Below are 25,556 nucleotides of genomic sequence, written 5' to 3'. Positions count from 1 at the left end.
CAAAAAAAAAAAAAAAAAGGTACTAATGCAAAATATGTTGCAAAAAGGGGGGAAATTACCAGTAAAGAATTGTGGAACAACATGAAAAAGCAAACATAAAAAACATAAAAAATATGCCAAATTATATGCCAATTATAAAATTAATATAAGGAAAAATAATACTACCACAAAAATGAAGGTGAATAGGCACTGGTAAAAATGGTCAGAGACAGAGAAGACAGGCTTGAGAAAAATGAGCAAAGTGAAACTGAAAATAACAGTTAAAAATTATTAGAGAAAAACAATAGATATGGAAGACAAAGAAAGCTCTATGATTATATATATATATATAATTCTGTGCTTTTAGGAAGAGAACAGAACACAGATACATTTTAGGAATGCTTTCTTAGAGCTTTCCTAAAACAAAGACTATTGTGAATCTATAAGCTTCTTCTCAAACTATTCTAAAAGAAATAGAAATGGGAGGAAAATTTCCAAATTCATTCCATGAGGCCAATATTACCCCAATTCCAAAACCAGACAAAGCCTTCATTATAAAAGAGAACTATAGGTCAATATTCCAGATGAACAGGGATGCAAAAATTCTCAATAAAATACTAGCAAATCAAATCCAACAGTACATTAAAAGTATCATTCACCAAAATCAAGTGGGATTTATTCTGGTGCTATAAGGATGGTTTAATATTTGTAAACCAATCAAATGTGATACAACACATTAATAAAATAAAGGATAAGAACCATGTATTCCTTTCAATAGACGCCAAAAAGTATCTGACAAAGTACAACATCAATTCATGATAAAATCCCTGAACAAAGTGGAGATAGAGAGAACATACCTCAACATTATTAAAGGCCACATATGAAAAGTCCACAACAAACATCATCCTCAGTGGGGAAAAACTGAGAGCTTTTCCTCTATGGTCAGGGAAAAGACAGGGATATCCATTCTTGCCACTGTAATTTAACATAGTACTGGAAGTCCTAGCCTAAGCATTTAGACAGCAAAAAGAAATAAACCCAAAGACTCCACCAAAAATATCACTAGAGCTGATAAAAGAATTCAGTAAAGATATAGGATACAAAATCAATATATAAAATCTGTTGTACTTCTATACACTAATAGTGAAGCAGCAGAAAGAGAAATCAAGGAATCAATCCCATTTACTATTGTACCCCCAAACCATACTATACCTAGGAATAAACCTAATTGAAGAAGTAAAATAGGTGGGAAGTTGGGGTACCAGGTGGTGGGTTTTATAGAGGGCACAGATTGCATGGAGCACTGGGTGTGGTGAAAAAATAATGAATACTGTTTTTCTGAAAATAAATAAATTAATTTAAAAAAAGAAGAGGTAAAATATCTGTACTCTGAGAACTATAAAATGATGATGAAAAAAATTGAAGATGACACAAAGAAATGGAAAAATATTACATATTTATGGATTGGAAGAACAATTGTTTTTTTTTTAAAGATTTATGTATTTATTTGACAGAGAGAAATCACAAGTAGATGGAGAGGCAGGCAGAGAGAGAGAGGGAAGCAGGCTCCCTGCTGAGCAAAGAGCCCGATGCGGGACTCAATCCCAGGACCCTGAGATTGTGACCTGAGCTGAAGGCAGTGGCTTAACCCACTGAGCCACCCAGGTGCCCCCGGAAGAACAGAATTGTTAAAAGTTATATACCATCCAAAGCCATCTATACACTTTATGACATCCCTATCAGAATACAAACAGTATTTTTCATAGCACTAGAACAAACCATCCTAAATTTTATATGGAACCACAAAAGACCCTGAATACCCAAAGCAATCTTGAAAAATAAAAACATATCTAGAGGCATCACAATTCCAGATTTCAAGTTATATTACAAAGCCTTGGTCATTAAGACAGTATGGTACTGGCAAAGAAAGAAAGAAAGAAAGAAAAGAAAAGAAAGAAAGAAAGAAAAAGAGAAGAGAAAAGAAAAAAAGAAAGAAACAAACAAACATAGTTCAGTGGAACAGAAATGAATCCACAACTATATGGTCAGTTCATCTTTGACATGGCAGGAAAGAATATCCAATGGAAAAAAAGATAATCTTCTCAACAAATGGTTTTAGGAAAATTGGACAACAACATGCAAAGGAATGAAACTGGATCACTTTCTTACACTATACACAAAAATAAATTCAAAATGGATGAAAGACCTAAATGTGAGACAAGAAATCATCAAATTGCTAGAGAACACAGGAAGCAACCTTTTTGATCTAGGCCATAGTAACTTCTTACTAAATATTTCTCCTGAGGCAAAGGAAACAAATCAAAAATAGAACTTCCCTATGACCCTGCAATTGCACTCCTGGGTATTTACTCCAAAGATACAGATGTAGTGAAAAGAAGGGCCATCTGTACCCCAATGTTTATAGCAGCAATGGCCACGGTCACCAAACTGTGGAAAGAACCAAGACACCCTTCAACGGACGAATGGATAAGGAAGATGTGGCCCATATACACTATGGAGTATTATGCCTCCATCAGAAAGGACGAATACCCAACTTTTGTAGCAACATGGGCGGGACTGGAAGAGATTAGGCTGAGTGAAATAAGTCAAGCAGAGAGAGTCAATTATCATATGGTTTCACTTATTTGTGGAGCATAACAAATAGCATGGAGGACATGGGGAGTTAGAGAGGAGAAGGGTGTTGGGGTAAATTGGAAGGGGAGGTGAACCATGAGAGACTATGGACTCTGAAAAAGAATCTGAGGGTTTTGAAGGGGTGGGGGGTGGGAGGTTGGGGTACCAGGTGGTGGGTATTATAGAGGGCACGGATAGCATGGAGCACTGGGTATGGTGCAAAAATAATGGATACTGTTATGCTGAAAATAAAAAAAAAATAAATTTTAAAAAAAGGAAACAAAAGCAAAAATGAACTATTGGGACTTCATCAAAATAAATAGCTTCTGTACAGCAAAGGAAACAACACAACTAAACGGCACCCTACAGAATGGGAGAAGATATTTGCAAATGACATATCTGATAATGGGCTAGTATCCAAAATCTATAAAGAACTTATCAAACCCAATACAAAAACAAATAATCCAGTTAAGAAGTGGGCAGAGGACATGAATAGACACTTTTCCAAAGAAGACATCCAGATGGCTAACAGACACATGAAAAGATGTTCAACATCACTCATTATCAGGGAAATACAATCAATACCACAATGAGATATCACCTCACACCTGTCAGAATAGCTTAAATTAATAAATCAGGAAACAACAGATGTTGGGGAGAATGGAGAAAAGGGAACCCTCTCACACTATTCATGGGAATACAAACTGGTACATCCATTGTGGAAAACAGCATGGAGATACTTCAGAAAGTTAAAAATAGAACTACCTTATGATCCAGCAACTTCACTACTAGGTATTTATGCAAAGGACACAAAAATACTGATTGTAAGGGATACATGCACCCCCAATGTTTATAGCAGCAATGTCCACAATAGTCAAATTATGTAAAGAGCCCAAATGTTCACCAACTTATGAATGGATAAAGAAGTTGTGGTATATATACACAATGGAATATCTCTGAGCAATAATAAAATAACAAAATCTTGACATTTGCAATGATGTGGATGTAGCTAGAGAATATTATGCTAAGCAAAATAAGTCAATAGAGAAAGACAATTATCATATTGTTTCCCTTGTGCAGAATTTAAGAAACTAACCAGAGGATCATGGGGGAAGGGAGGGAAAAATAAAATGAGGTGAAATCAGAGAGGGAGACAAACCATAAGAGACTCTGAACTAAGGAAATAAACTGAGAGTTGCAGGAGGGGAGGGGGAATGGGGTAACTGGGTGATGGGCATTAAGGAGGGCATGTGATATAATGAGCACTATTATATGAACAGATGAATAACTGAACTCTATATTAGAAACTAATGATACACTAAATGTTAAATAATTAAATTTAAAAATGTTTAAAAAAAGAAGTGATATACAATGGAATATTACTGAGCCATAAAAAGAACAAAATCTTGACATTTACAATGATGTGGTTGGAGCTGGAGTGTAGTATGCTACGTGAAATAGTCAGAGAAAGGCAAATACCATGATTTAACTCATATGTGGAATGTAAGAAACAAAACAAATGAACACAAGGTGGGGAAGAGAGGCAAACCATAAAACAGATACTCAGCTATAGAGAACAAACTGATGGTTACCGGAAGGAAGGTAAGGTGAGGTGTGGGTTAGATGGGTGATAGTCATTAAGAAGGGTACTTGTGATGAACACTGGGTGTTGTATGTAAGTGATTAAGTGATAAATCCCTAAATTGTACACCCAAAACTAATATTACACTGTAGTCAACAAACTGGAATTTAAATAAATACTTGGGAAAAAAACCCTGCATGGAGTCCTAAGGAAAAAATTCATACAGATAGATCAAGATATATCCTTGAAAAGAAACTAGAATTTATAAATAAAAGATACATTTGTATGGGCTTCTAGGCCATAAAATCAAGTCCTCCATTGTGTAAGAGACTCTCAGGCTGGTTTTAAATTTCTTCATAACAGGGTCTCTTGGGTGGCTCAGTTGGTTAAGAATCTGGCTTGGGCTCTGGTCATGATCTCAGGGTTTGGGTACTGAACCATGCATCAGGCTCTGTGTTCAGTGGTGAGCTTGCTTCTCCCTCTCCCCCTGCCCCTACCCCATCCCCTCTCTCTCTCTCTCAAATAAATAAAGAGAATCTTTAAAAACAATTCCTCATAGCAAAAAAAAAAAAAAAATCTTCATAGCAACAGTGATAGACGTGAGTATAGCAATCAATGTCTATATGGACATCAGAGAGAGAATAGGACCCATGAATTATACAACAGCACAACTACAATTCAAGTATAAATAATTGACAGATAATTCTATACATGTAATATCGTAGGAAATATTGTTCCCATGATCCTTAAAAAATATTCTAGATGATAGCCTTAAGGTAACTAAGCAATGAAAGGAAAAATGGGCCATCTTTACAAAATAGTCCTTTTATCCATTTAAATGTAGAAATACACATAATTGACTATAGGTATTATGGCTGGCTCCATAAAAACATGTAAATCCTGTAAGCCTTGACAACACAATAATAGTTTGACAATGCAGAAATAGCATAATAAATAAAAGTTAGGAAATTACAAGGGCAGAGGTGAGAGGTAAGGTAAGTATACTAATTTCCCTGTTTTGTAGTGTGTGAGGGGTCAATAGACCTTGTTCATAGATGACAAATCAAGTATTAGATGGATTAATATATTTTAAGGATACAAAGGTAACAACTATGCTAAGTATAATAATAATATCAACCCAAAATTTCCTATGATAGATATAATAGTAGAAATATGTTTATTTCTTCATAATTTATACCAAGGACTTAATAAATTCTATCTAAGTAGTGAAAATCTAGTCTAAAATTTTGCCAACTCACCAGTCTGTATTCTATGAAATATATCTTTTCCTCCAGTTTGAAAATCTTCATTATCTTTTCTCTTCTCCATGATTCTTCATAGTACTGGAATGGTTCTGGGACCACATCTGCCAGTTCTTTTTAGCATCTTTGGATAGTCTTCATCTAGATCTAGAGATCTGAACTCTTTTAAAGCAGCCAAGGACAATAATCTTGATTTCACAGTATTTATGTTTTATTCCTACCATCTCTAGTTGGCTTATTGTTTTTTTTTTCCTCCTTCCCATCTCTCAACCAATCCAACTAACATTTATTCAGCTTTTACTATGAATCAGGTGCTGTGCAAGAATACTGGCTAGTTAAGAAGATGATGTAGACAAGCCCCTGCCCTCAAAATGTTCAGTCTAATGAGGAGGCAGATAAACAACTCTAATACAAATACAAGATTATAATAATAGGAGCACACTTCTCCTACCACAGGAAAAGCTAAAACTATCCAGATGATTCTTGGAAAGGTTCTATGGAGAAAATATCATTTAATCTGTGTTTTGAAGAATAAGCTGGGAAAAAAAAAGAATGAGTAGATCTTCACAAGGCAGGAAAAAAAAAGAATAGTTTAGGTAGAGAATAAAAAGTTAAGCAGAGACCCAGAAGGAACAATGATCACTTTAGTTTGAATGTAGTGGGAATATACTGAAAAGTGAAGTGCAGAATTGGCCCTAGAGACTGTGCACTTTTCTGGATGGCTTTATAAGTAAAATGTGTTCTCCATGATTCTAGCAGTATCATACTTAGGGTCAGTTCCTCATCACAAGACATCAACCCTCCATGATACAAACCCTCTTTCTTTTGCCCCCAGCAAACACTCCACATTGCCAAGAAGCACTCCAGTTGAGAATTGGATTGATGACCCCAGTGAATAGCACACAGCCTTGGCCAGTTCCCACAGGCTGCAGGCTGCCCACTCCTGGTTCCAATACAGTTCTCTCAGGGAGTGCTTCCCAGCCCCCACCCTTGCTGTAGCTCACCTTCATCTCCAGGGCCTCTGGCACCTTCTTGCCTTCCCAAGCCCAACTCCGCTTGGTGAAGTAGTTAACAGTGGCAAATTCAATCAGCGCAGAAAATACAAAGGCATAACAGACGGCTATGAACCAATCCATGGCCGTCGCGTATGCCACTTTAGGTAAGGAGTTTCTGGCACTGATACTCAAAGTGGTCATGGTGAGAACAGTGGTGACACCTGGGGAGAGAGAAGATGAGAACAAGTTGCCATTAGAAGATATTTAGAACATATATGATGAGATCAGCAACTTTGACTTATGAAGAAGAGCTATACCGCACTCAAAATGGTCCCTTTAAAGTAAACACAGAGAATATCAACATGGGATGGTTCTACCTAGTAATTACCCCATCCCAGTTATCTCAGGAATAAGAATCTCTAGTAAGGCACTTCTAAAAGTTCTTCTCTAGTGGTGCCTGGGTGTCTCAGTCATTAAACATCTGCCTTCGGCTCAGGTCATGATTCCAGGGTCCTGAGATTGAGCCCTGCATTGGGCTTCCTGCCCAGTGGGAAGCCTGCTTCTCCCTCTCCCACTTCCCCTGCTTGTGTTCCCTTTCTCACTGTCTCTCTCTGGCAAATAAATAAATAAATAAATTTCTTAAAAAATGAAAATTCTCCTCTAGCCTCTACTTAAATGTTTCCATTAAAGAGCAGGTAATCTACTTCATGATAAGAACAATTTTTAATTAGAAAAACCTTACTTTCTGAGCTGCAACCTGCCTTCCTCTAACTCCCAGCCCACTAACTGATCTCAGAGTTCTTTCTCTGAAACACAGGAAAGAGAAGCCTGCTCCCTCCTTTCCAGAACAGGACTTTAGAGAGTTGGAGAACATGGGGATGACTCCTGATGAGTCTGTTAATCTCCAGAATGGACATGGCCACTTCTCTTGTTTCTCATCCTTCCCCATTCTGGTAGTTCTCTTCTGAACAGCCCAAAACCTGAATCAAAGACTCAGGATTTTCACTTCTCTTACTGTAGACAGTACTCTGCTAACACTGCAATAAGCCATTGTAGAAAATGGTACTTTAACCATATCACAGTCCAGGTCCTATTGAGCTTTGTGGACAACCAAAGCTATTTCAATATCTGTTTCTTTGAATTTTTGTCAAACTAGAGCTTGCTTTTAGATCAACTGATTATTTTTATTGGTGATGCTATTAAACTAAATTTAAGACTTCCATTTATTCACTTTTAAATTCTATTAAAACTATTTTTTCTACTCTGTATTGTAGATATACATATGAGCTATAGTGTTGTGGTTAATGATATAAGCTTTGAAATTAGATTGAAAATAGACTGAAATTCTGGCAATTACACTTACTAGCAATATACCTAGAACAAGGAGATTTACCCCCACTAAGCCTGTTTTATTATGTGTAAAATGTGTGATTATACCAGACCCAGAAATTTGTTGGGGGATCCAATGAGATGATGTTTATAAAGCCCATAGCACCATATATGACAGAGAGTAAACACTCAAGAAATAGTAGCTTCCATAATTAACATTTCTTTTATTTTTACTATTAATGAGAAGAGTGTCATAATTAGATAATTAATTATAGTGGTATAATTATAAACATATTTTAAGTAACATTATAATAATAATTTTATCATTGTTAGCAAAAGTATTCTAGCCTCAAATAGCTACACTAGAAATTAAAAGTCCTGGACTCTGCCACTTACTTGCTTCGTATCTTGGGTAATTTGTTTCATTTTTCTATGCCTCCATTCTCCCCATCTATGAATATTTTCTATAGTCTCTATACCCTAGAATTTTGACAAGGCAGTTGTTGTACCCAAAGACATCCAGACTTCAGGAAGAGGGAGTAGTCAGACCCTCTTTCTGAGTGTTGGAATGCTCAAGAGGATGGAGAATGTGAGTCTGGATCAAGTAGGGGCATGGAAAGTAGTCCTGATGTGGTGAGATATGTAGAAAAGGAAGCAGAATGGCCAAGTTAAGCTGGCAGAGTAGTAGGGGGACCATGAAATTGCCTTGTCCTTCAAATACAACTAGACCAACATTTAACTATTTTATTTTTTTTAAGATTTTATTTATTTATTTGACAAACAGAGATTACAAGTAGGCAGAGAGGCAGGCAGAGAGAGGAGGAAGCAGGCTCTCTGCTCAGCAGAGAGCCCGATGTGGGGCTCGATCCCAGGACCCTGGGATCATGACCTGAGCCGAAGGCAGAGGCTTTAAACCACTGAGCCACCCAGGCGCCCCATATTTAACTATTTTAAACGATGAGGAAGATGAGCTGAGGACTAAGGAAACAATATACACAGTTGGAGGAAGAGAGGTGGCACACATGAGACTTATCTTTTTTTTTAAGATTTTATTTCTATATTTGACAGACAGAGATCACAAGTAGGCAGACAGGCAGGCAGAGAGAGAGGGGAAGCAGGCTCCCCACTGAGCAGAGTCCAATGTGGGACTTGATCCCAGGACCCCAAGATCATGACCCAAGCTGAAGGCAGAGGCTTAACCCACTGAGCCACCCAGGTACCCCAAGAGACTTATCTTGACAAATCAAAGCACAGCTACATAAAGGTCCAAACACTCTCCACTACAAGCAAGTGGGAACTCTGTAGAGGAAGGACCAGTGGGAAAGAGCAGGCAAAACACAACAGCAGAGTGTACACACCATACACCAGAAACACTTCCTAAAGGTTTTGTTGTTGTTGTTATAGTTTTTGCTAGTTTCTTTTTTTCTATCCTCCTTTCTCTTCTGCATATAATGACTAGGCAGAGGAATTCATCCCCTCAAAAAACAAAAACAAAAGCAAAAAACAGGAGGTAATACTGCCAGGGATTTCATCAAAAAGGTTTGAAGTGGTGGGAGGGTGGGAGGTTGGGGTACCAGGTGGTGGGTATTATAGAGGGCATGGATTGCATGGAGCACTGGATGTAGTGAAAAAATAATGAATACTGTTTTTCTGAAAATAAATTAATTAATTTAAAAAAGGATATAAGTAATATGTCTGGACTAGAATTTAAAATAATGATTATAAAGATAGTAGTTGTGCTTGGAAAAAGCATAAGAGACACTAGAAAATCCCCTATTATAGAAATATAGAAATAAAAGAACTAAAATCAATGGGGTCAAAATTAAAAATGCTGTTACTGAGATACAGTCATAAATTAAGGCTTTAACAGCAAGGATAAATGAGGTAGAAGAGAGCATTGTTAATATAAAAGACAAAATGATGGAAAATGAAGCTGCAAAGAAGAAAGACAACACCTGGATCATGAAGGGAGACCTCAAGAACTCAGCAATTCCATAAAGTGAAATAATATCCAGATAATAAGGGTCCCAGAAGATGAAGAGCAGAAGAGAAGGACAAAAGCTTTATTTGAATAAATTATAGCTGGGAACTTCCCTAATCAGGGAAAGGAAACAGACATTCAAGTCCAGGAGTCACAAAGAATCCCCCTCAAAATCAATAAAAATACCTTGCATATAATAATGAAACTTCCAAATTTCAAAGATAAAGAGAAAATCCTGGAAGTAGTTTAGGACAAGAGGTCCTTAGCCTACAAGGGTAGACACATAAAGTGGACAGCAGACCTGTCCAAGTGACCTGGCAGGCCAGAAAGGATTGGCATGATATATTTGATGTGCTAAATGGGAAAAATATGCAGCAAAAAGTACTGTATCCAGCAAAGGTGGTATTTAGAATATAAGAAGACATAAAGAGTTTCTAGGACAAAGACTAAAGGAATTAGTGAACACTAAACCAACCCTGTAAGAAATAATATCCCATCCACAAAGACAGAGTCCAAACATGACAAAGACCAGAAAGAAACAGAGACAGTCTATAGAAACAGTGACCTTACATGTACTGCAATGGCACTAACTTCATATCTTTCAATTATCTTTCAACAATTATTCTTTTTTTATCCAAAAATATTTTATTTCTGATTGTGTTATGAGTGAGAGTAAAAAATAATTATGGGGCACCTGGAGTGGCTCAGTTTGTTGGGCAACTGCCTTTGACTCATGTCATGATCCTGGAGTCCCAGGATTGAGTTCCCCCATTGGACTCCCTGCTCTGCAGGGAGTCTGGTCCTACCTCTGAACTCCCCTTCTCATGCTCTCTTTCATTCTCTCTTTCCTTCTCAAATAAATCAATAAATAAATCTTAAAAAATAATTATTCTGAATGTAAATTGACTAAATGCTCCAATCAAAAGTTACAGGGTATCAAAACAGATTTTAAAAAAAGACCCATTGATATACTGCTTACAAGGAAATCATTTTAGACTCAAAGTCACCACCAGATTGAAAGTGAAGGTGTGGAGGACAATTTTTCAAGCAAATTGACATCAAAAGAAAGCTGGAGTAGCCATTCTTATATACTGTAATAAGAGATAAGAAGGAAACTATATCATAATGAAGGGATCTATCCAAGAAGAACATCTAACAATTATAAATATTTATACTCCTGGGGCGCCTGGGTGGCTCAGTGGTTTAGGCCTCTGCCTTCGGCTCGGGTCATGGTCTCAGGGTCCTGGGATCGAGGCCCACATTGGGCTCTCTGCTCAGCAGGGAGCCTGCTTCCCCCTCTCTCTCTGCCTGCCTCTCTGCCTACTTGTGATCTCTCTCTATCAAGTAAATAAATAAAAATCTTAAAAAAAAGAAATCTAAATATTTATACTCCTAACATGGGAGCAGCCACATATATAAACCAATTAACAACAAAATTAAAGAAACACATTGATAATCTCTTCTAGTCCCGTCCATGTTGCTACAAAAGTTGGGTATTTGTCCTTTCTGATGGAGGCATAATACTCCATAGTGTATATGGACCACATTTTCCTTATCCATTCGTCTATTGAAGGGCATCTTGGTTCTTTCCACAGTTTGGCAACCGAAAAAGTCAAGCAGAGAGAGTCAATTATCATATGGTTTCACTTATTTGTGGAGCATAACAAATAGCATGGAGGACATGGGGAGTTAGAGAGGAGAAGGGAGTTGGGGGAAATTGGAAGGGGAGGTGAATCATGAGAGACTATGGACTCTGAAAAACAATCTGAGAGGTTTGAAGTGGTGGGGGGGTGGGAGGTTGGGGTACCAGATGGTGGGTATTATAGAGGGCACAGATTGCATGGAGCACTGGGTGTGGTGCAAAAATAATGAATACTGTTATGCTGAAAAAAAAAAGATTGATAATAACATTGATAATAACATTGATAATAACAATTACAGTAGGGGACTTTCACCTTATTGACATTAATAAACAGATCATCTAAACAAAAGATCAACAAGGAAACAAGGGCTTTGAATGACACAGTGGACCAGATGGACTTCATGGATATATACAGAACATTCCATCCCAAAGCAGCAGAATACACATTCTTCTCAAGTGCACATAGAGCATTCTGCATAATAGATCGCATACTGGGTCAAAAATTAGGTCTCAACCAGTATAAAAATGATTGAAATTACTATTTAATGATTGAAATTACAGCTATTTTTAGACCACAGTTCTTTAAAACTTGAAGTCAAATACAAGAAAAAATTTGGAAAGACCACAAATACATGGAGGTTAGAGAACATGCTACCAAAGAATGAATGGGTCAGCGAGGAAATTAACGAAGAATATACTTTTAAAAGATGTATTTATTTAAAAGAAGGAGAGTGAGCACAAGCAGGGGGAGCAGCAGTCAGAGGGTGAGAAAGAGGGAGAGGGAGAAGCAGGCTCCCTGTTTTGTGGAGCTCAATCCCAGGACCCTGGTATCATGACCTGAGCCAAAGGAAGATGCTTAACTGAACCCCCCAGGTGCTGCAAGAAGAATTTTTAACAATCATGGAATCAAATAAAAATGAAAACATGACAATTCAGAGCCGTTGGGATGCAGCAGTCCTAAGAGATATGTATATAGCAATATAAGCCTTTCTTAAGAAAAAAGAAAAGTCTCAAATACACAACCTAACCTACACCTAAAGGAGCTGGAAAAAGAACAGCAAAATAAAGCCTAAATCCAGTAGGAAAAGGAAATAATAAAGAATAGAGCAGGAATCAATGATACAGAAAACAAAAACAAAAACAAAAACAACAGTAGAACAGATCAGCAAAACTAGGAGTTGATTCTTTGGAAGAATTAATAAGATTGATAAGGCTCTAGACAGACTTATTAAAAAGAAAAGAGGAATGACCCAAACTAATAAAACCATGAATGAAACAGGAGAGAGCAAAACCAACATCAAAGAAATACAAACAATTATAAGAGAATATTATGAGGAATTATACGCCAACAAATTAGGCAATCTGGAAGAAATGGATATATTCATAGAAATATATAAACTACCAAAACTGAAAGAGAAAGAAACAGAAAATCTGAACAGACCCATAACCAGCAAAGAAATCAAACCAGTAATCAAAAATCTCCCAACAAACAAGAGTGCAGGGCTGGATGGTCTCCCAGCAGAATTCTACCAAACATTTAAAGAAGAATTAATACCTATTCTCTGAAACTTTTTCAAAAAAGTAGAAATGGAAGGAAAAGTTCCAAACTCATTCTATGAGGCCAGCATTACCTTGATCCCCAAACCAGATAAGACTCCATCAGAAAAAAAGAATTACAGATCAATATCCTTGATAAAGAAGGATGCAAAAATTCTCACCAATACACTAGCTAATAGGATCTAAGAGTACATTAAAAGGATTATTCATCATGACCAAATGGGATTAATTCCTGTGCTGCAAGCATGGTCCAACATCCACAAATCAATCAGTGTGATACATCAAATTAAAAAAAAAAAAAGGGACAAGGACAATATGGTCATGTCAATAGATGCAGAAAAAGCATTCGACAAAATACAGGATCTTTCCTTGACAAAAACTCTTTGTCACATAGGGATAGAGGGAACATATGTCAATATCACAAAAGCCATATACAAAAAACCCACAGAAAATATCATCCTCAGTGGGGAAAAACCAAGAGCTTTCCCCCTAAGGTCAGGGCCATATAAGAATGTCCACTCTCAAGAACCACATGGTCCTCTTAGTTGATGCACAAAAAGCATTTGACAAGATACAGAATCCATTCCTGATTAAAGCATTTCAAAGTATAGGGGTAGAGGGAACATTCCTCAACTTCATAAAATCTATCTATGAAAAACCCACAGCAAATATCATTCTCAATGGGGAAAAGCTGACAGCCTTCCCTTTGAGATCAGGAACATGACAAGGATGCCCACTCTCACCACTCTTGTTCAACATTGTACTAGAAGTCCTAGCAAGAGCAATAAGACAACAAAAAGAAATAAAAGGTATTCAAATTGATAATGAAGAAGTCAAACTCTCTCTCCTGGCAGATGACATGATACTTTATATGGGAAACCTAAAAGACTCCACCCCCAAACTACTAGAACTCATATAGCAATTCAGTTATGTGGCAGGATACAAATCAATGTACAGAAATCAGTTGCTTTCTTATACACTAACAATGGAAATACAGAAAGGAAAATTAGATAATTGATTCCATTTACTATAGCACAAAGAACCATAAGACGCCTGGGAATAAACCTAACCAAAGAGGTAAAGGATATTTACTCAAGGAACTACAGAACACTCATGAAAGAAATTGAAGGTGCAAAAAGATGGAAGACCATTCCATGCTCATGGATCAGAAGAATAAGCATTGATAAAATGTTTATACTGCCTAGAGCAATCTATACTTTCAATGCCATTCTGATCAAAATTACACCGGCATTTTTCAAAAAGCTGGAACAAACAATCCTAAAATTTGTATGGAACCAGAAGAGACCTTGAATTGCTAAGGAAATGTTGAAAAGAAAAACAAAACTGGGGGCATCACATTGCCTGATTTCAAGCTTTACTAAAAAGCTGTGATCACCAAGACAGCATGGTACTGGCATAAAAACAGACACACAGACCAGTAGAACAGAGTAGAGTCCAGACATGGACCCTCAACTCTATGGTCAAATAATCTTCGACAAAGCAGGAAAATATACAGTGGAAAAGACAGTCTCTTCAATAAATGGTATTTGTAGAAGAATGAAACTGGACCATTCTCTTACACCATACACAAGGATAAACTTGAAATGGATAAAAGACTCAATGTGAGGCAGGAATCTATCAAAATCCTAGAGGAAAACATGGGCAGTAACCTCTTCAACACTGGCCACAGCAACTTCTTTAAAGATATGTCTCCAAAGACAAAGAAAACAAAAACAAAAATGAACTTTTGGGACTTCATCAAGATCAAAAGCTTCTGCAAAGCAAAGAAAACAGTCATTAAAACAAAGAGGCAACCCACGGAATGGGAGAAGATATTTGCAAGTGACAGTACAAAGGGCTGATATCCAATATCTATAAAGAACTCCTCAAACTCAACACACACAAAACAGATAATCATGTTAAAAAATGGCAGAAGACATGAACAGACACTTCTCCAGTGAAGACATACAAATGGCTAACAGACATATGGAAAAATGTTTATCATCACTAGCCCTCAGGGAGATTCAAATCAAAACCACATTGAGATACCACCTTACACCAGTCAGAATGGCCAAAATTAACAAGACAGTAAACAATGTGTGTTGGAGAGAATGTGGAGAAAGGGGAACCCTCTTAGACCGTTGGTGGAAATGCTAGTAGGTGCAGCCACTTTGGAAAACAGTGTGGAGGTTCCTCAAAAGATTAAGAATAGAGCTTCCCTATGACCCTATGTACACTACTGGGTATTTACCCTAAAGATACAGATGTAGTGAAATGAAGGGTCATCTGTACCCCAGTGTTCATAGCAGCAATGACCACAGTTGCCTAACTGTGGAAAGAACCAAGATGTCCTTCAACAGACGAACGGATAAAGAAGATATGATCCATATATACTTGGATTATTATGCTTCCATCAGAAAGGATGAATACCCAACTTTTGGATCAACATGGATGGGACTGGAAGAGATTATGCTGAATGAAATAAGTCATGCAGAAAGAGTCAATTATCATACGGTTTCACTTATTTGTGGAGCATAAGGAATAACACAGAGGACATGGGGAGATGGAGAGGAGAAGGGAGTTGGGGGAAATTGGAGGGGGGGACAAACAATGAGAGACTGTGAACTCTGAGAAACAATCTGAGGGTTTTGGAGGGGAGGGGGGTGGTAGGTTGTGTGAGCCTGGTGGTGGGTATTATGGAGGGCATGTATTGTATGGATCACTGGGTGTGGTGTATAAACAATGAATTCTGGAATACTGAAAAGAAATTTTAAAAAATAAATCAAAATTTTAAAAAAAAATGTGATCTGAGGATATGCAGAAGAACACACTTGAGGAAGATTCGGTACATCTTATTAATAGAATTTCAAATGCACTTTCAAGCAATCCCAGCGTGTTAACATATGTGATTGGATACCTTGACCATTACTTTAAAACCCCATGAATGACAAGTAGAGATCACTGGTGTGAATCAGGCATGGGGATGGAATTGTGTAAAACAATAATCAGTCCTGTATTGGTTCGCTATATTTTATTCCCTATCCTAATATGCCATTGAAAACCTTCCAGGGTAGACAATGTAGAAAGATTGCCAAGGCAAAAGGTTAAAGTGTCCTTCACTGAGAAGATGCTGACACAGGACACAACATCAATGAACCTTGAGCACATTATGATAAAGGAAAAAAAAACAGTAAAAGAAGACAACTATTGCATGAGGTCATTTACATGAATTTTCTAGAGTACCCAATCTCCTAGAGACAGGAGGTAGAATAGTGCTTTCTAGGAGTTGGGTGGTATGGGAAATGGGGATTATTCTGTGGGTACAGAGTCTCACCATAGCAAGATGAAAATGTTCTGGACATTGGTTGCACCACAATGCCAGTATACTTAATACTGCTGGACTGTATATTTAAGATGATGAAAATGGTTAATTTTATGTTATTTGTATTTACTGTCTGTAAACAGTTTAAATCCTGAAAAACCCTGCAAGCAAGAATAATGGAATTTTTATTTAAAAATCTTGATTAGATTAATCAATAAGAATATACATCTCCATTATTTTCTGAGTCTTAAAAGCAATGGTTTCCATGTCAGACTGTTTTTGGTATGTCTAACATGTAAGCCCTGATAGGGAAGAGATCTAGAAGCAGCTCTCTAGGTGGGATGGGACTGGAAGAGATTATGCTGAGTGAAATAAGTCAATTATCTTGAGAGAGTCAATTATCATATGGTTTCCTCATCATTAGAATGAGAGACCAGATCATTCTGATCTTAATTCAAACACTGACTGCCTTGGATACCAGAAGTGTGTAGACAAACCCAGGAAGCCAAGAAAAGAAATGTTTGTTTTTTAAGACTTTCTTTTTAACAGAGAGTTGAAAATCTGAGTGATGTTCCTGTTTTGTTTTCCAGGACACAATAACATGAAAGTACATGGTGTGCTCTGTTTTAACCTTGCACATGACCTGTGGCACCACGGACTACAGAGAATGGTCAGAAACTGACTGCAGATTAAAATGAACCACAACTTTCCTTTCCTTTTTGTCTTTTGATCTATAAACAACAAGACAATTATTGAAAACTCAATCACATTTTCACTTCAATAAAATATATGCAAACAGAAAGTTTATGTTATCTGATCAAAATGGCCACTTTAAAAGGTTAATAAGACAGGAAACAACAAGTGTTGGGGAGGATGTGGAGAAAGGGGAACCCTCTTACACTGTTGGTGGGAAGGCAATTTGGTGCAGCCACTTTGGAAAACAGTGTGGCAATTCCTCAAAAAAATAAAAATAGATCTACTCTATGACCCTGCTATTACATTACTGGGTATTTACCCTAAAGATACAGATGTAGTGAAAAGAAAGGCCATATGTACCCTAATGTTCATAGCAGCAATGTCCACAATTGCCGAACTATGGAAAGAACCAAGATGCCATTCAACAGAGGAATGGATAAAGAAGATATGGTCTATATATACTATGGAGTATTGTGCCTCCATCAGAAAGGATGGATACCCAATTTTTGTAACAACATGGACAGCACTGGAGGAGATTATGCTGAGTGAAATAGAAAGAGTCAATTATCATGGTTTCACTTACTTGTGGAGCATAAAGAATAACACAGAGGACATTGGGTAAAGGAGAGGAGAAGTGAGTTGGGGGAAATTGTTGGGAGAGATGAGCCATAGAGACTGTGGACTCTGAGAAACAAACTGAGGGTTTTGGAGAGGAATGAGGTGGGGAGTTGGGAGGACCTAGTAGTGGGTATTAAGGGGGACACGTATTGCATGGAGCACTGGGTGTGGTACATAAACAATGAATCTTGTAACACTGAAAAAATAAAATAAAATTTAAAAGTATAATAATGTCAGCAAACCGAGGGGGGAATAGGTGAATGTCCACTCTCACCACTGTTATTCAACATAGTAATGGATGTCCTAGCCTCAGCAATCAGACCACAAAAAGAAATTAAAACCTTACAAATTGGCAAAGAAGAAGTGAAATTTTCACTCTTCACAGACAACATGATACTCTATGTAGAAAACCCAAGACTGCACCAAAAAATTGCTAATAATGATACAAGACTTCAGCAAAGTAGCAGGATATAAAATCAATACACAGAAGTCAGTTGCATTTCTATACACTAACAATGAGACAGAAGAAAGAGAAATTAAGGAATAGATCCTATTTACAATTGCACTAAAAATGGCAAAATACCTAGGAATAAACCTAACCAAGGAGGTAAAGGATCTGTACTCGGAAAACTATAGAACACTTACAAGAGAAATTGAGAAAGACACAAAGAAATGGAAAAACATTCTAAACTCATGGGTTGGAACAACAAATATTGTTAAAATATCTATGCTACTCAAAGCAATCTACACATTCAAAGCAATCCCTATCAAAATACCATCAGCATTTTTCATAGAGTTGGAATAATCCTAAAATTTGTATAGAAACAGAAAAGACCCTGAAAAGAACTTATCAAACTCAACATCCAAAAAACAAAAAAAAAATCTGGTCAAGAAATGGCCAGAAGACATGAACAGACATTTTCCAAAGAAGACATACAACCAACAGACACATGAAAAAATGCTCAACATCACTCAGCATCAGGGAAACACAAATCAAAACCACAATGAGATACTACCTTACACTAGTCAGAATGGCTAAATTTAACAACTTGAAACAACAAATATTGGTGAGGTTGCAGAGACAGGGGGACCCTCTTACACTGTTGGTGGGAGTGCAACTGGTACAGCCATTCTGGAAAACAGTGTGGAGGTTCCTCAAAAAGTTAAAAATAGAGCTACCCAATGATCCAGCATTTGCACTGCTACGTGTTTATCCAAAGGAAACAAACATAGTGATTCAAAGGAGCACATAAACCCTAATGATTATAACAACAATGTCCACAATAACCAAACTATGGAAAGAACCCAGATGTTCCAATGTTTATAGCAGCAATGGCCACGGTCGCCAAACTATGGAAAGAACCAATATGCCCTTCAACAGACAAATGGATAAGGAAGATGTGGTCCATATACACTATGGAGCATTATGCCTCCATCAGAAAAAGGATGAATACCCAGCTTTTGTAGCAACATGGACAGGACTGGAGGAGATTATGCTGAGTGAAATAAGTCAAGCAGAGAGAGTCAATTATCATATGGTTTCACTTATTTGTGGAGCATAACAAATAGCATGGAGGACATGGGGAGTTAGAGAGAAGGGAGTTGGGGTAAATTGGAAAGGGAGGTGAACCATGAGATACTATATGGACTCTGAAAAACAATCTGAGGGTTTTGAAGGGGTGGAGGTTGGGAGGTTGGGGTACCAGGCGGTGGGTATTATAGAGGGCATGGATTGCATGGAGCACTGGGTGTGGTGCAAAAATAATGAATAGTTATGCTGAAAATAAATTAAAAAAAAAAAGAACCCAGATGTCCATCAACAGATGAATGGATAAGAAAGAAGTATTACACACACACACACACACACACACACACACACACACGCAGTGGAATATTACTCAGCCCAAAGAATGAAATAATGCCATTTGTAATGGCATGGGTGGAACTAGAGTGTATACTGCTAAAATAGGTATGTCAGTCAGAGAAAGAAAAATACCATATGATTCACTCATATGTAGAATTTAAGAAACAAAACAGATGAATGTAGGGAAAGGGAAGTGAAAATAAGAGGCAGAGAGGGAGACAAACGATAAGAGACTCTTTTTTTTTTTAAAAAGATTTTATTTATTTATTTGACAGAGATTACAAGTAGGCAGAGAGGCAAGCAGAGAGATAGGAGGAAGCAGGCTCCCTTCTGAGCAGAGAGCCCGATGTGGGGCTCGATCCCAGGACCCTGGGATCATGACCTGAGCCAAAGGCAGAGGCTTTAACCCACTGAGCCACCCAGGTGCCCCCATAAGAGACTCTTAACTATAGGAAATTAACTGAGGGCTGCTAGAGGGGAGGTGGGCAGGAAGATGGGGTAATTGAGGGATGGGAATTAAAGAGGGTACTTGAAGTAATGAACACTGGGTGTTGTATGCAACTGATGAATCTGTGAAATCTACCTCTGAAACTAATAATACAGTATATGTTAATTAAATTCAATTTAAATAAAAATTAAAAAAAGAAAAGCAAGAAGAAAAGGCCTCTTAACTCTACCCATAGAGTCAGCTGTGTATGCTATAGCCTCTTGGGTTTCTTTAATATCTTGGTCCCTCATGTACCATACTTATTTGCTTATTTGCTATTTAAATGAATATTAAAACTGAAAAAGTCCATACAATTTCAAGAGAAAGACCCTAAAGAAGCACCTTTGTAAAAACTATGTAGTCATCAAGGCTGATTAGCAAATCAAATTTTAAGCCCTGTCAGGAATCAGCTACTTAGCTAATACGTATTAACAAACTATCTGAATTTTTATCCTGGTAAGCTCTGAGACTGAACCCAAGGCTCAGAAATCTTCTCACCACACTGGGCAAGCAGTGATTCATGGGAGAAACAAGCTACCTCATTTATGGTTATTAGAAAATAACCATATACCTTGGTACAGCCATAGCAGTGTGCCAACGGATGAATGGAGAGAACTCTACTGCAACATAAGTGTTTCTGTATCATAACTCAGTAGAATTTTCTAGAATCCTAGTTTCTAGAGCTTAATTAGAATAGTCATCTTGTGAAGAGCTCCTGGCTAGTTATCTGGTAGAACACCCAATCAAACATTTACACTTCATGGATGGACAATGAGTTTTGGCATTTTAAGAGATGTAGTCCTACCACCGAGTGTTTTTTTTTTTTTTTCAAGACTCTTCTAGAAAGTATTTTGTGACTGCCCCAAACTCACTTTCTTTGAGTACTTCTAAAATTCTGGGACACTTCTTTGACAACACATGTCTGTCTGTACTACCAAAGCAGGATCTGGTTGAGAATAGGGATCATTAGTAATCTGTTTCTATCCCCTCAACCCTGAATATAATACCTGGCACAGAGTAATCCCCTAGTACCTGTGTGAGGAGTGAAACTGCTCTGAACAGCCTGCAACCCATGTAATACTGCAATACATGTGTTCCCATCAGAGTGAAGAATGCACTTTTCTTAGAATAGCTATATAATCATTGTATTAGTTCTTATTCTTTTCTTTTCTCCAACATTAACAACTGTCTATTCTGTGCCATTCAGAGTAAGGTCCTAGGGATACAAAAATCAAATCATTTCAGATTACAGCCTTCAAAACAAGCATTCATTTTCCTCAGGAGACAATTAGAATTAATCATACATCATGTACCCACTGAACTTAGACAGTACCACAAAGGGGAAGCTTTTTGTTAATTCACTGTCAGTTGGGCTTAATCATGTTCCAGAAAGTACGTTAGTGAATATGACCCAGTCACTCATTTTTTTCTTACAATCGCTTTCTCCCTAACTCTTCTAACTCTCCAACTCTGCTTTTCTATGGCCAGCAGATTCATATTTTCAACCTCTTCTTCAAATGCACAGCCTCTTTTGATCTTAAAACCTGACTGTCAGGGCGCCTGGGTGGCTCAAGGGTTAAAGCCTCTGCCTTCGGCTCAGGTCTTGATCCCAGGGTCCTGGGATCTAGCCCTGCAAAGGGCTCTCTGCTCAGCGGGGAGCCTGCTTCCTCCTCACCCTCTGTTGGCCTCTCTGCCTACTTGTGATCTCTGTCTGTCAAATAAATAAAATCTTAAAAAAAAAAAAAACCTGACTCTCACACTGAGTGTACTAGTTTATGTTCTCAAAATGTGGTTATCATTCAAAATCAAGAACTCAGGAGATCAAGGTACATATTTTCTTTGATCTCTAGTATTCCTTAGACCATTACACTATTATAGTCTTTTTTTAAAAAAAGATTTTATTTATTTGACACAGAGAGAGAGAGAGATATCAAGCAGGCAGAGAGGCAGGCGGCGGGCAGGGGGTGGAAGCAGGTCCGTGCCGAGCAGGGAGTCCCATGTTGGGCTCGATCCCAGGAACCTGAGACCATGACAGGTGCCGAAGGCAGAGGATTAACCCACTGAGCCACCCAGGTGCCCCTACACTATCATAGTCTGATGCTAATCTGTGCTTCTGTGATATTTCTACCATCTGGTAATACCCCTCTTCACTCTTTCTCATAGGTATTGTCTATAGAATACTTCCATCAACCCAAATGTTCCTTTGAGATGATTCCAGCGCCTCCTTGGCCCCAGGTAACCACTCCTCTGCTTTCTTTCTGTGTGGTTAGATCTTTTTCCCCCTAAAGTTTCATACATATCATACAGTATGTACTCATTAGTCTTTGGCTTTCCTCACCCAGCATTTATTCAGGTTCATTCATGTTGCTGCATCTATCTTTTTTTTTTAAGATTTTATTTATTTATTTGACAGAGAGAGAGAGATCATAAGTAGGCAGAGAGGGAAGCAGAGAGAGAGAGGGAAGCAGGCTCCCCGCTGAGCAGAGAGCTCGATGCGGGACTTGATCCCAGGACCCTGAGATCATGACCTGAGCCGAAGGCAGCGGCTTAGCCCACTGAGCCACCCAGGCACCCTGCTGCATCTATCTTTAGTTCATTCCTCTTAACTTCAGAGTAGCATTCCACTGCATTGACATAATTTGTTTATCCATTCACCTATTAATGGACATCTGGACTATTTCCAGGGTTCAACTATTATGAATAAAGCTGCTGGGAAGATTTATGTGTAAGTCTTTTTGTGAGCACATGTTTTCATTTTTCTTAGTAAACACCTAGGGATGGAACTTCATGATTATATTATAAGCATGCGTTTAACTACAGGAGACTACCAGGTTTCTAAAGGGTTTATACCATTTAACATTCCCATTAGATGTATGAGTTTCAGTCAGCATGAACCTTTGACTTATGAAAATTAAATATTAATTGGTACCTTTACACATTTCCCTGACAATGAAAGTCCTTAGAACATTTTATTTCCATTTCAACTTATATACACTACATTATGGTCTAACCTTTCACTCTAGATGTTTTGTATGCCCAATAAGCCAGTGTTGATATTTTATAGATTCCATAGTCATTTAGCCTTCCCCATATATTAATTATTTTCACTTTTAAAATGCATTTTAGGGGCACCTGGGTGGCTCAGTGGGTTAAAGCCTCTGCCTTTGGCTCAGGTCATGATCCCAGGATCCTGGGATCGAGTCCCGCATCTGGCTCTCTGCTTGCCGGGAGCCTGCCTCCCCCCGCCCCACCTGCCTCTCTGCCTACTTGTGATCTCTAGCTGTCAAATAAATTAAAATCTTAAAAAAAATAAATTCTTAAATTCAGATAAAAAAAATAAATTTTACACAGAGCCCAGGCCCAAACATACATTATTCCTTATTGTTTCCTTGCCCTGATTAGTGCACTTATCTGGTGATCTTTCTAATGCATAATCTTTCAATGGTATTCGATTTATGGGATGAATCTTTGTATTCATTTCCTATAGTTTATGTAAAAAATTACCATAAATTTAGTGACTTAAAACAACACAAATATTTTTTCGTACACTTTTGAAGGCCAGAAATCTGGCAGTTTTATGGGCCCCTTCCTTTTCTTTCAAAGCCAACAGAATAGCATCTTCAAATCTCTCCAGTTTCCTTCATCACACTGCCTTTTGCTCTGTAATCAAATATCTTTCTGCCTCCCTCATATAAGGATATTTGTGATTATATTTAGGGCCCAAACAGATAATCTCTGTGGGATAATCTCTCCATCTCAAAATCCTTCATTTAATACACATTTGCAATATCCCTTTTGCCATATAGGGTAACATTCACAGGTTCCAGAGATTAGGACATGGATATATTTGGGGGACTTAATACATTATTTAGTCTAAGACAGCCTTAGTTCTTTCTAATCCTAAACTTCATTCAGGCTCAAAGTCTTTCTTGTGTAACTTCAAAACTCAAAATCTTATTTACCAAAACTAGTAGTCCATCTTCCAGCTATAACAATATGAGTTCAAGTAATTAACAGTCCAATTTTTAGTTCTCTCTTCCATTTGAGTTCCTGAATATTTCCTTTAATTTCTTATCAGCTCAAATATTTAAAAAGAATGTTTTCTATGTTTTATCTAGCTTTTCTTGGATTTTGTAATGGAAGACTTTTCAGAGTATGCAGTTTGTTAAATTTCTAAAAATTGTTGACCCCTATATAGATTTTGTCTCCTCCACTTCACTAGAACCACTCATGATCACTAACAACCAAGCGTATCACCACAGTCAACAGTTTCTATCTGCATCTTACCTAAAAACACAGAATTTACACCAGATGATTAATTCCTGCTTCTTGAAACATTCTCCTCTTGACTTCCATGATATTATACCCTTCTAGGTTGTTTTTTTTTTTTTTCTTTTCCCCCCTCTTTACAGGTGACTCTTGGTCTTTCTCTACTGTGGTCTCTTCTACCTGGCCAAAATGCTGCTACTTTCTAAAACATCATTTACTATTTAACTACATAGTATAGCTTCAGGATATTGATAGGAAATATTGACCTTCTATGGGGGTACTCAGCATATCCATGTGTATGCTTCACAGACACTACTGCCATAGAGGCAGTTTAGTAGACTAAAAAAAGTGGATATTTGTCTCCTAAAATTTTTTACAGTGCAGAAAATGTTCTATATGTTTTAAGTCTCTCAGGGAAAAATGCTAATGATGTACAAATCTCTTTTTAGACACCAGTAACCTTCTTTTAATGAAAATTTCCCTGATTGTAAGTACTATTGAAAAATCCTTCAAACTTTGTGTAGCCTTTAAAGATAATTTGTACTTTAAAAAAAAAATTAAAAGAGAAACAGCAATGTCAGGTAAGTATACAAAAAATGGATCATAAAAAAACATTAAAAAAAAGCACCAAATTCACTTCTCTGTTGTCGACTTAGTTTCCCACTTGTCACTTTCTCTAGCTCTGCTCACTAATTTCCTCTTTTTAACTGAAGGCTCAGTCCCTCCCCAGTCCCTAAAGCAAACCTGACTGAGACAGGAAGCATTTTAGTAATCTTACTATTCCAACACTCTTCTCTTCCCACTTTTTTGTTAAAAATTCTGTTCTTGAAGACACTTCTCCAGTAAAAACATACAAATGGCTATCAGACACATGAAAAAATGTTCATCATCAGTAGCCATCAGGGAGATTCAAATTAAAACCACATTGAGATACTACCTTATACAAGTTAGAATGGCTAAAATTAGAAAGACAGGAAACAATATGTGTTGGAGAGGATGTGGAGAAAGGGGAACCCTCTTCCACTGTTGGTGGGAATGCAAGTTGGTGCAGCCACTTTGGAGAACAGTGTGGAGATTCCTTAAGAAATTAAAAATAGAGCTTCCCTATGACCCTGCTATTGCACTACTGGGTATTGACCCCAAAGATACAGATGTCGTGAAAAGAAGGGCCATTTGTACCCCAATGTTGATAGCAGCAATGGCCATGGTCGCCAAACTGTGGAAAGAACCAAGATGCCCTTCAACGGACGAATAGATAAGGAAGATGTGGTCCATATACACTATGGAGTATGATGCCTCCATCAGAAAGGACGAATACCCAACTTTTGTAGCAACATGG

At 37.6% G+C, this 25,556-nt stretch overlaps 1 protein-coding gene across 1 annotated transcript in view; it reads right to left on the bottom strand.

The window, feature by feature from the left end:
• GABRA3 (gamma-aminobutyric acid type A receptor subunit alpha3) overlaps positions 1-25,556 on the bottom strand; it is a 385,158-nt gene that overhangs the window by 19,682 nt on the left and 339,920 nt on the right. Inside the window, exon 8 of the mRNA XM_059385929.1 lies at positions 6,462-6,673. Coding sequence (XP_059241912.1) covers positions 6,462-6,673 — 212 coding nt within the window. The remainder of the gene's footprint in view (positions 1-6,461; positions 6,674-25,556) is intronic.

This window comes from Mustela nigripes, chromosome X (genome assembly GCF_022355385.1).
Source record: "Mustela nigripes isolate SB6536 chromosome X, MUSNIG.SB6536, whole genome shotgun sequence".
Lineage (NCBI taxonomy): Eukaryota > Metazoa > Chordata > Mammalia > Carnivora > Mustelidae > Mustela > Mustela nigripes.
The sequence above is the reverse complement of the archived record's forward strand: the minus strand, read 5'-3'. Positions and strand labels throughout refer to the sequence as shown.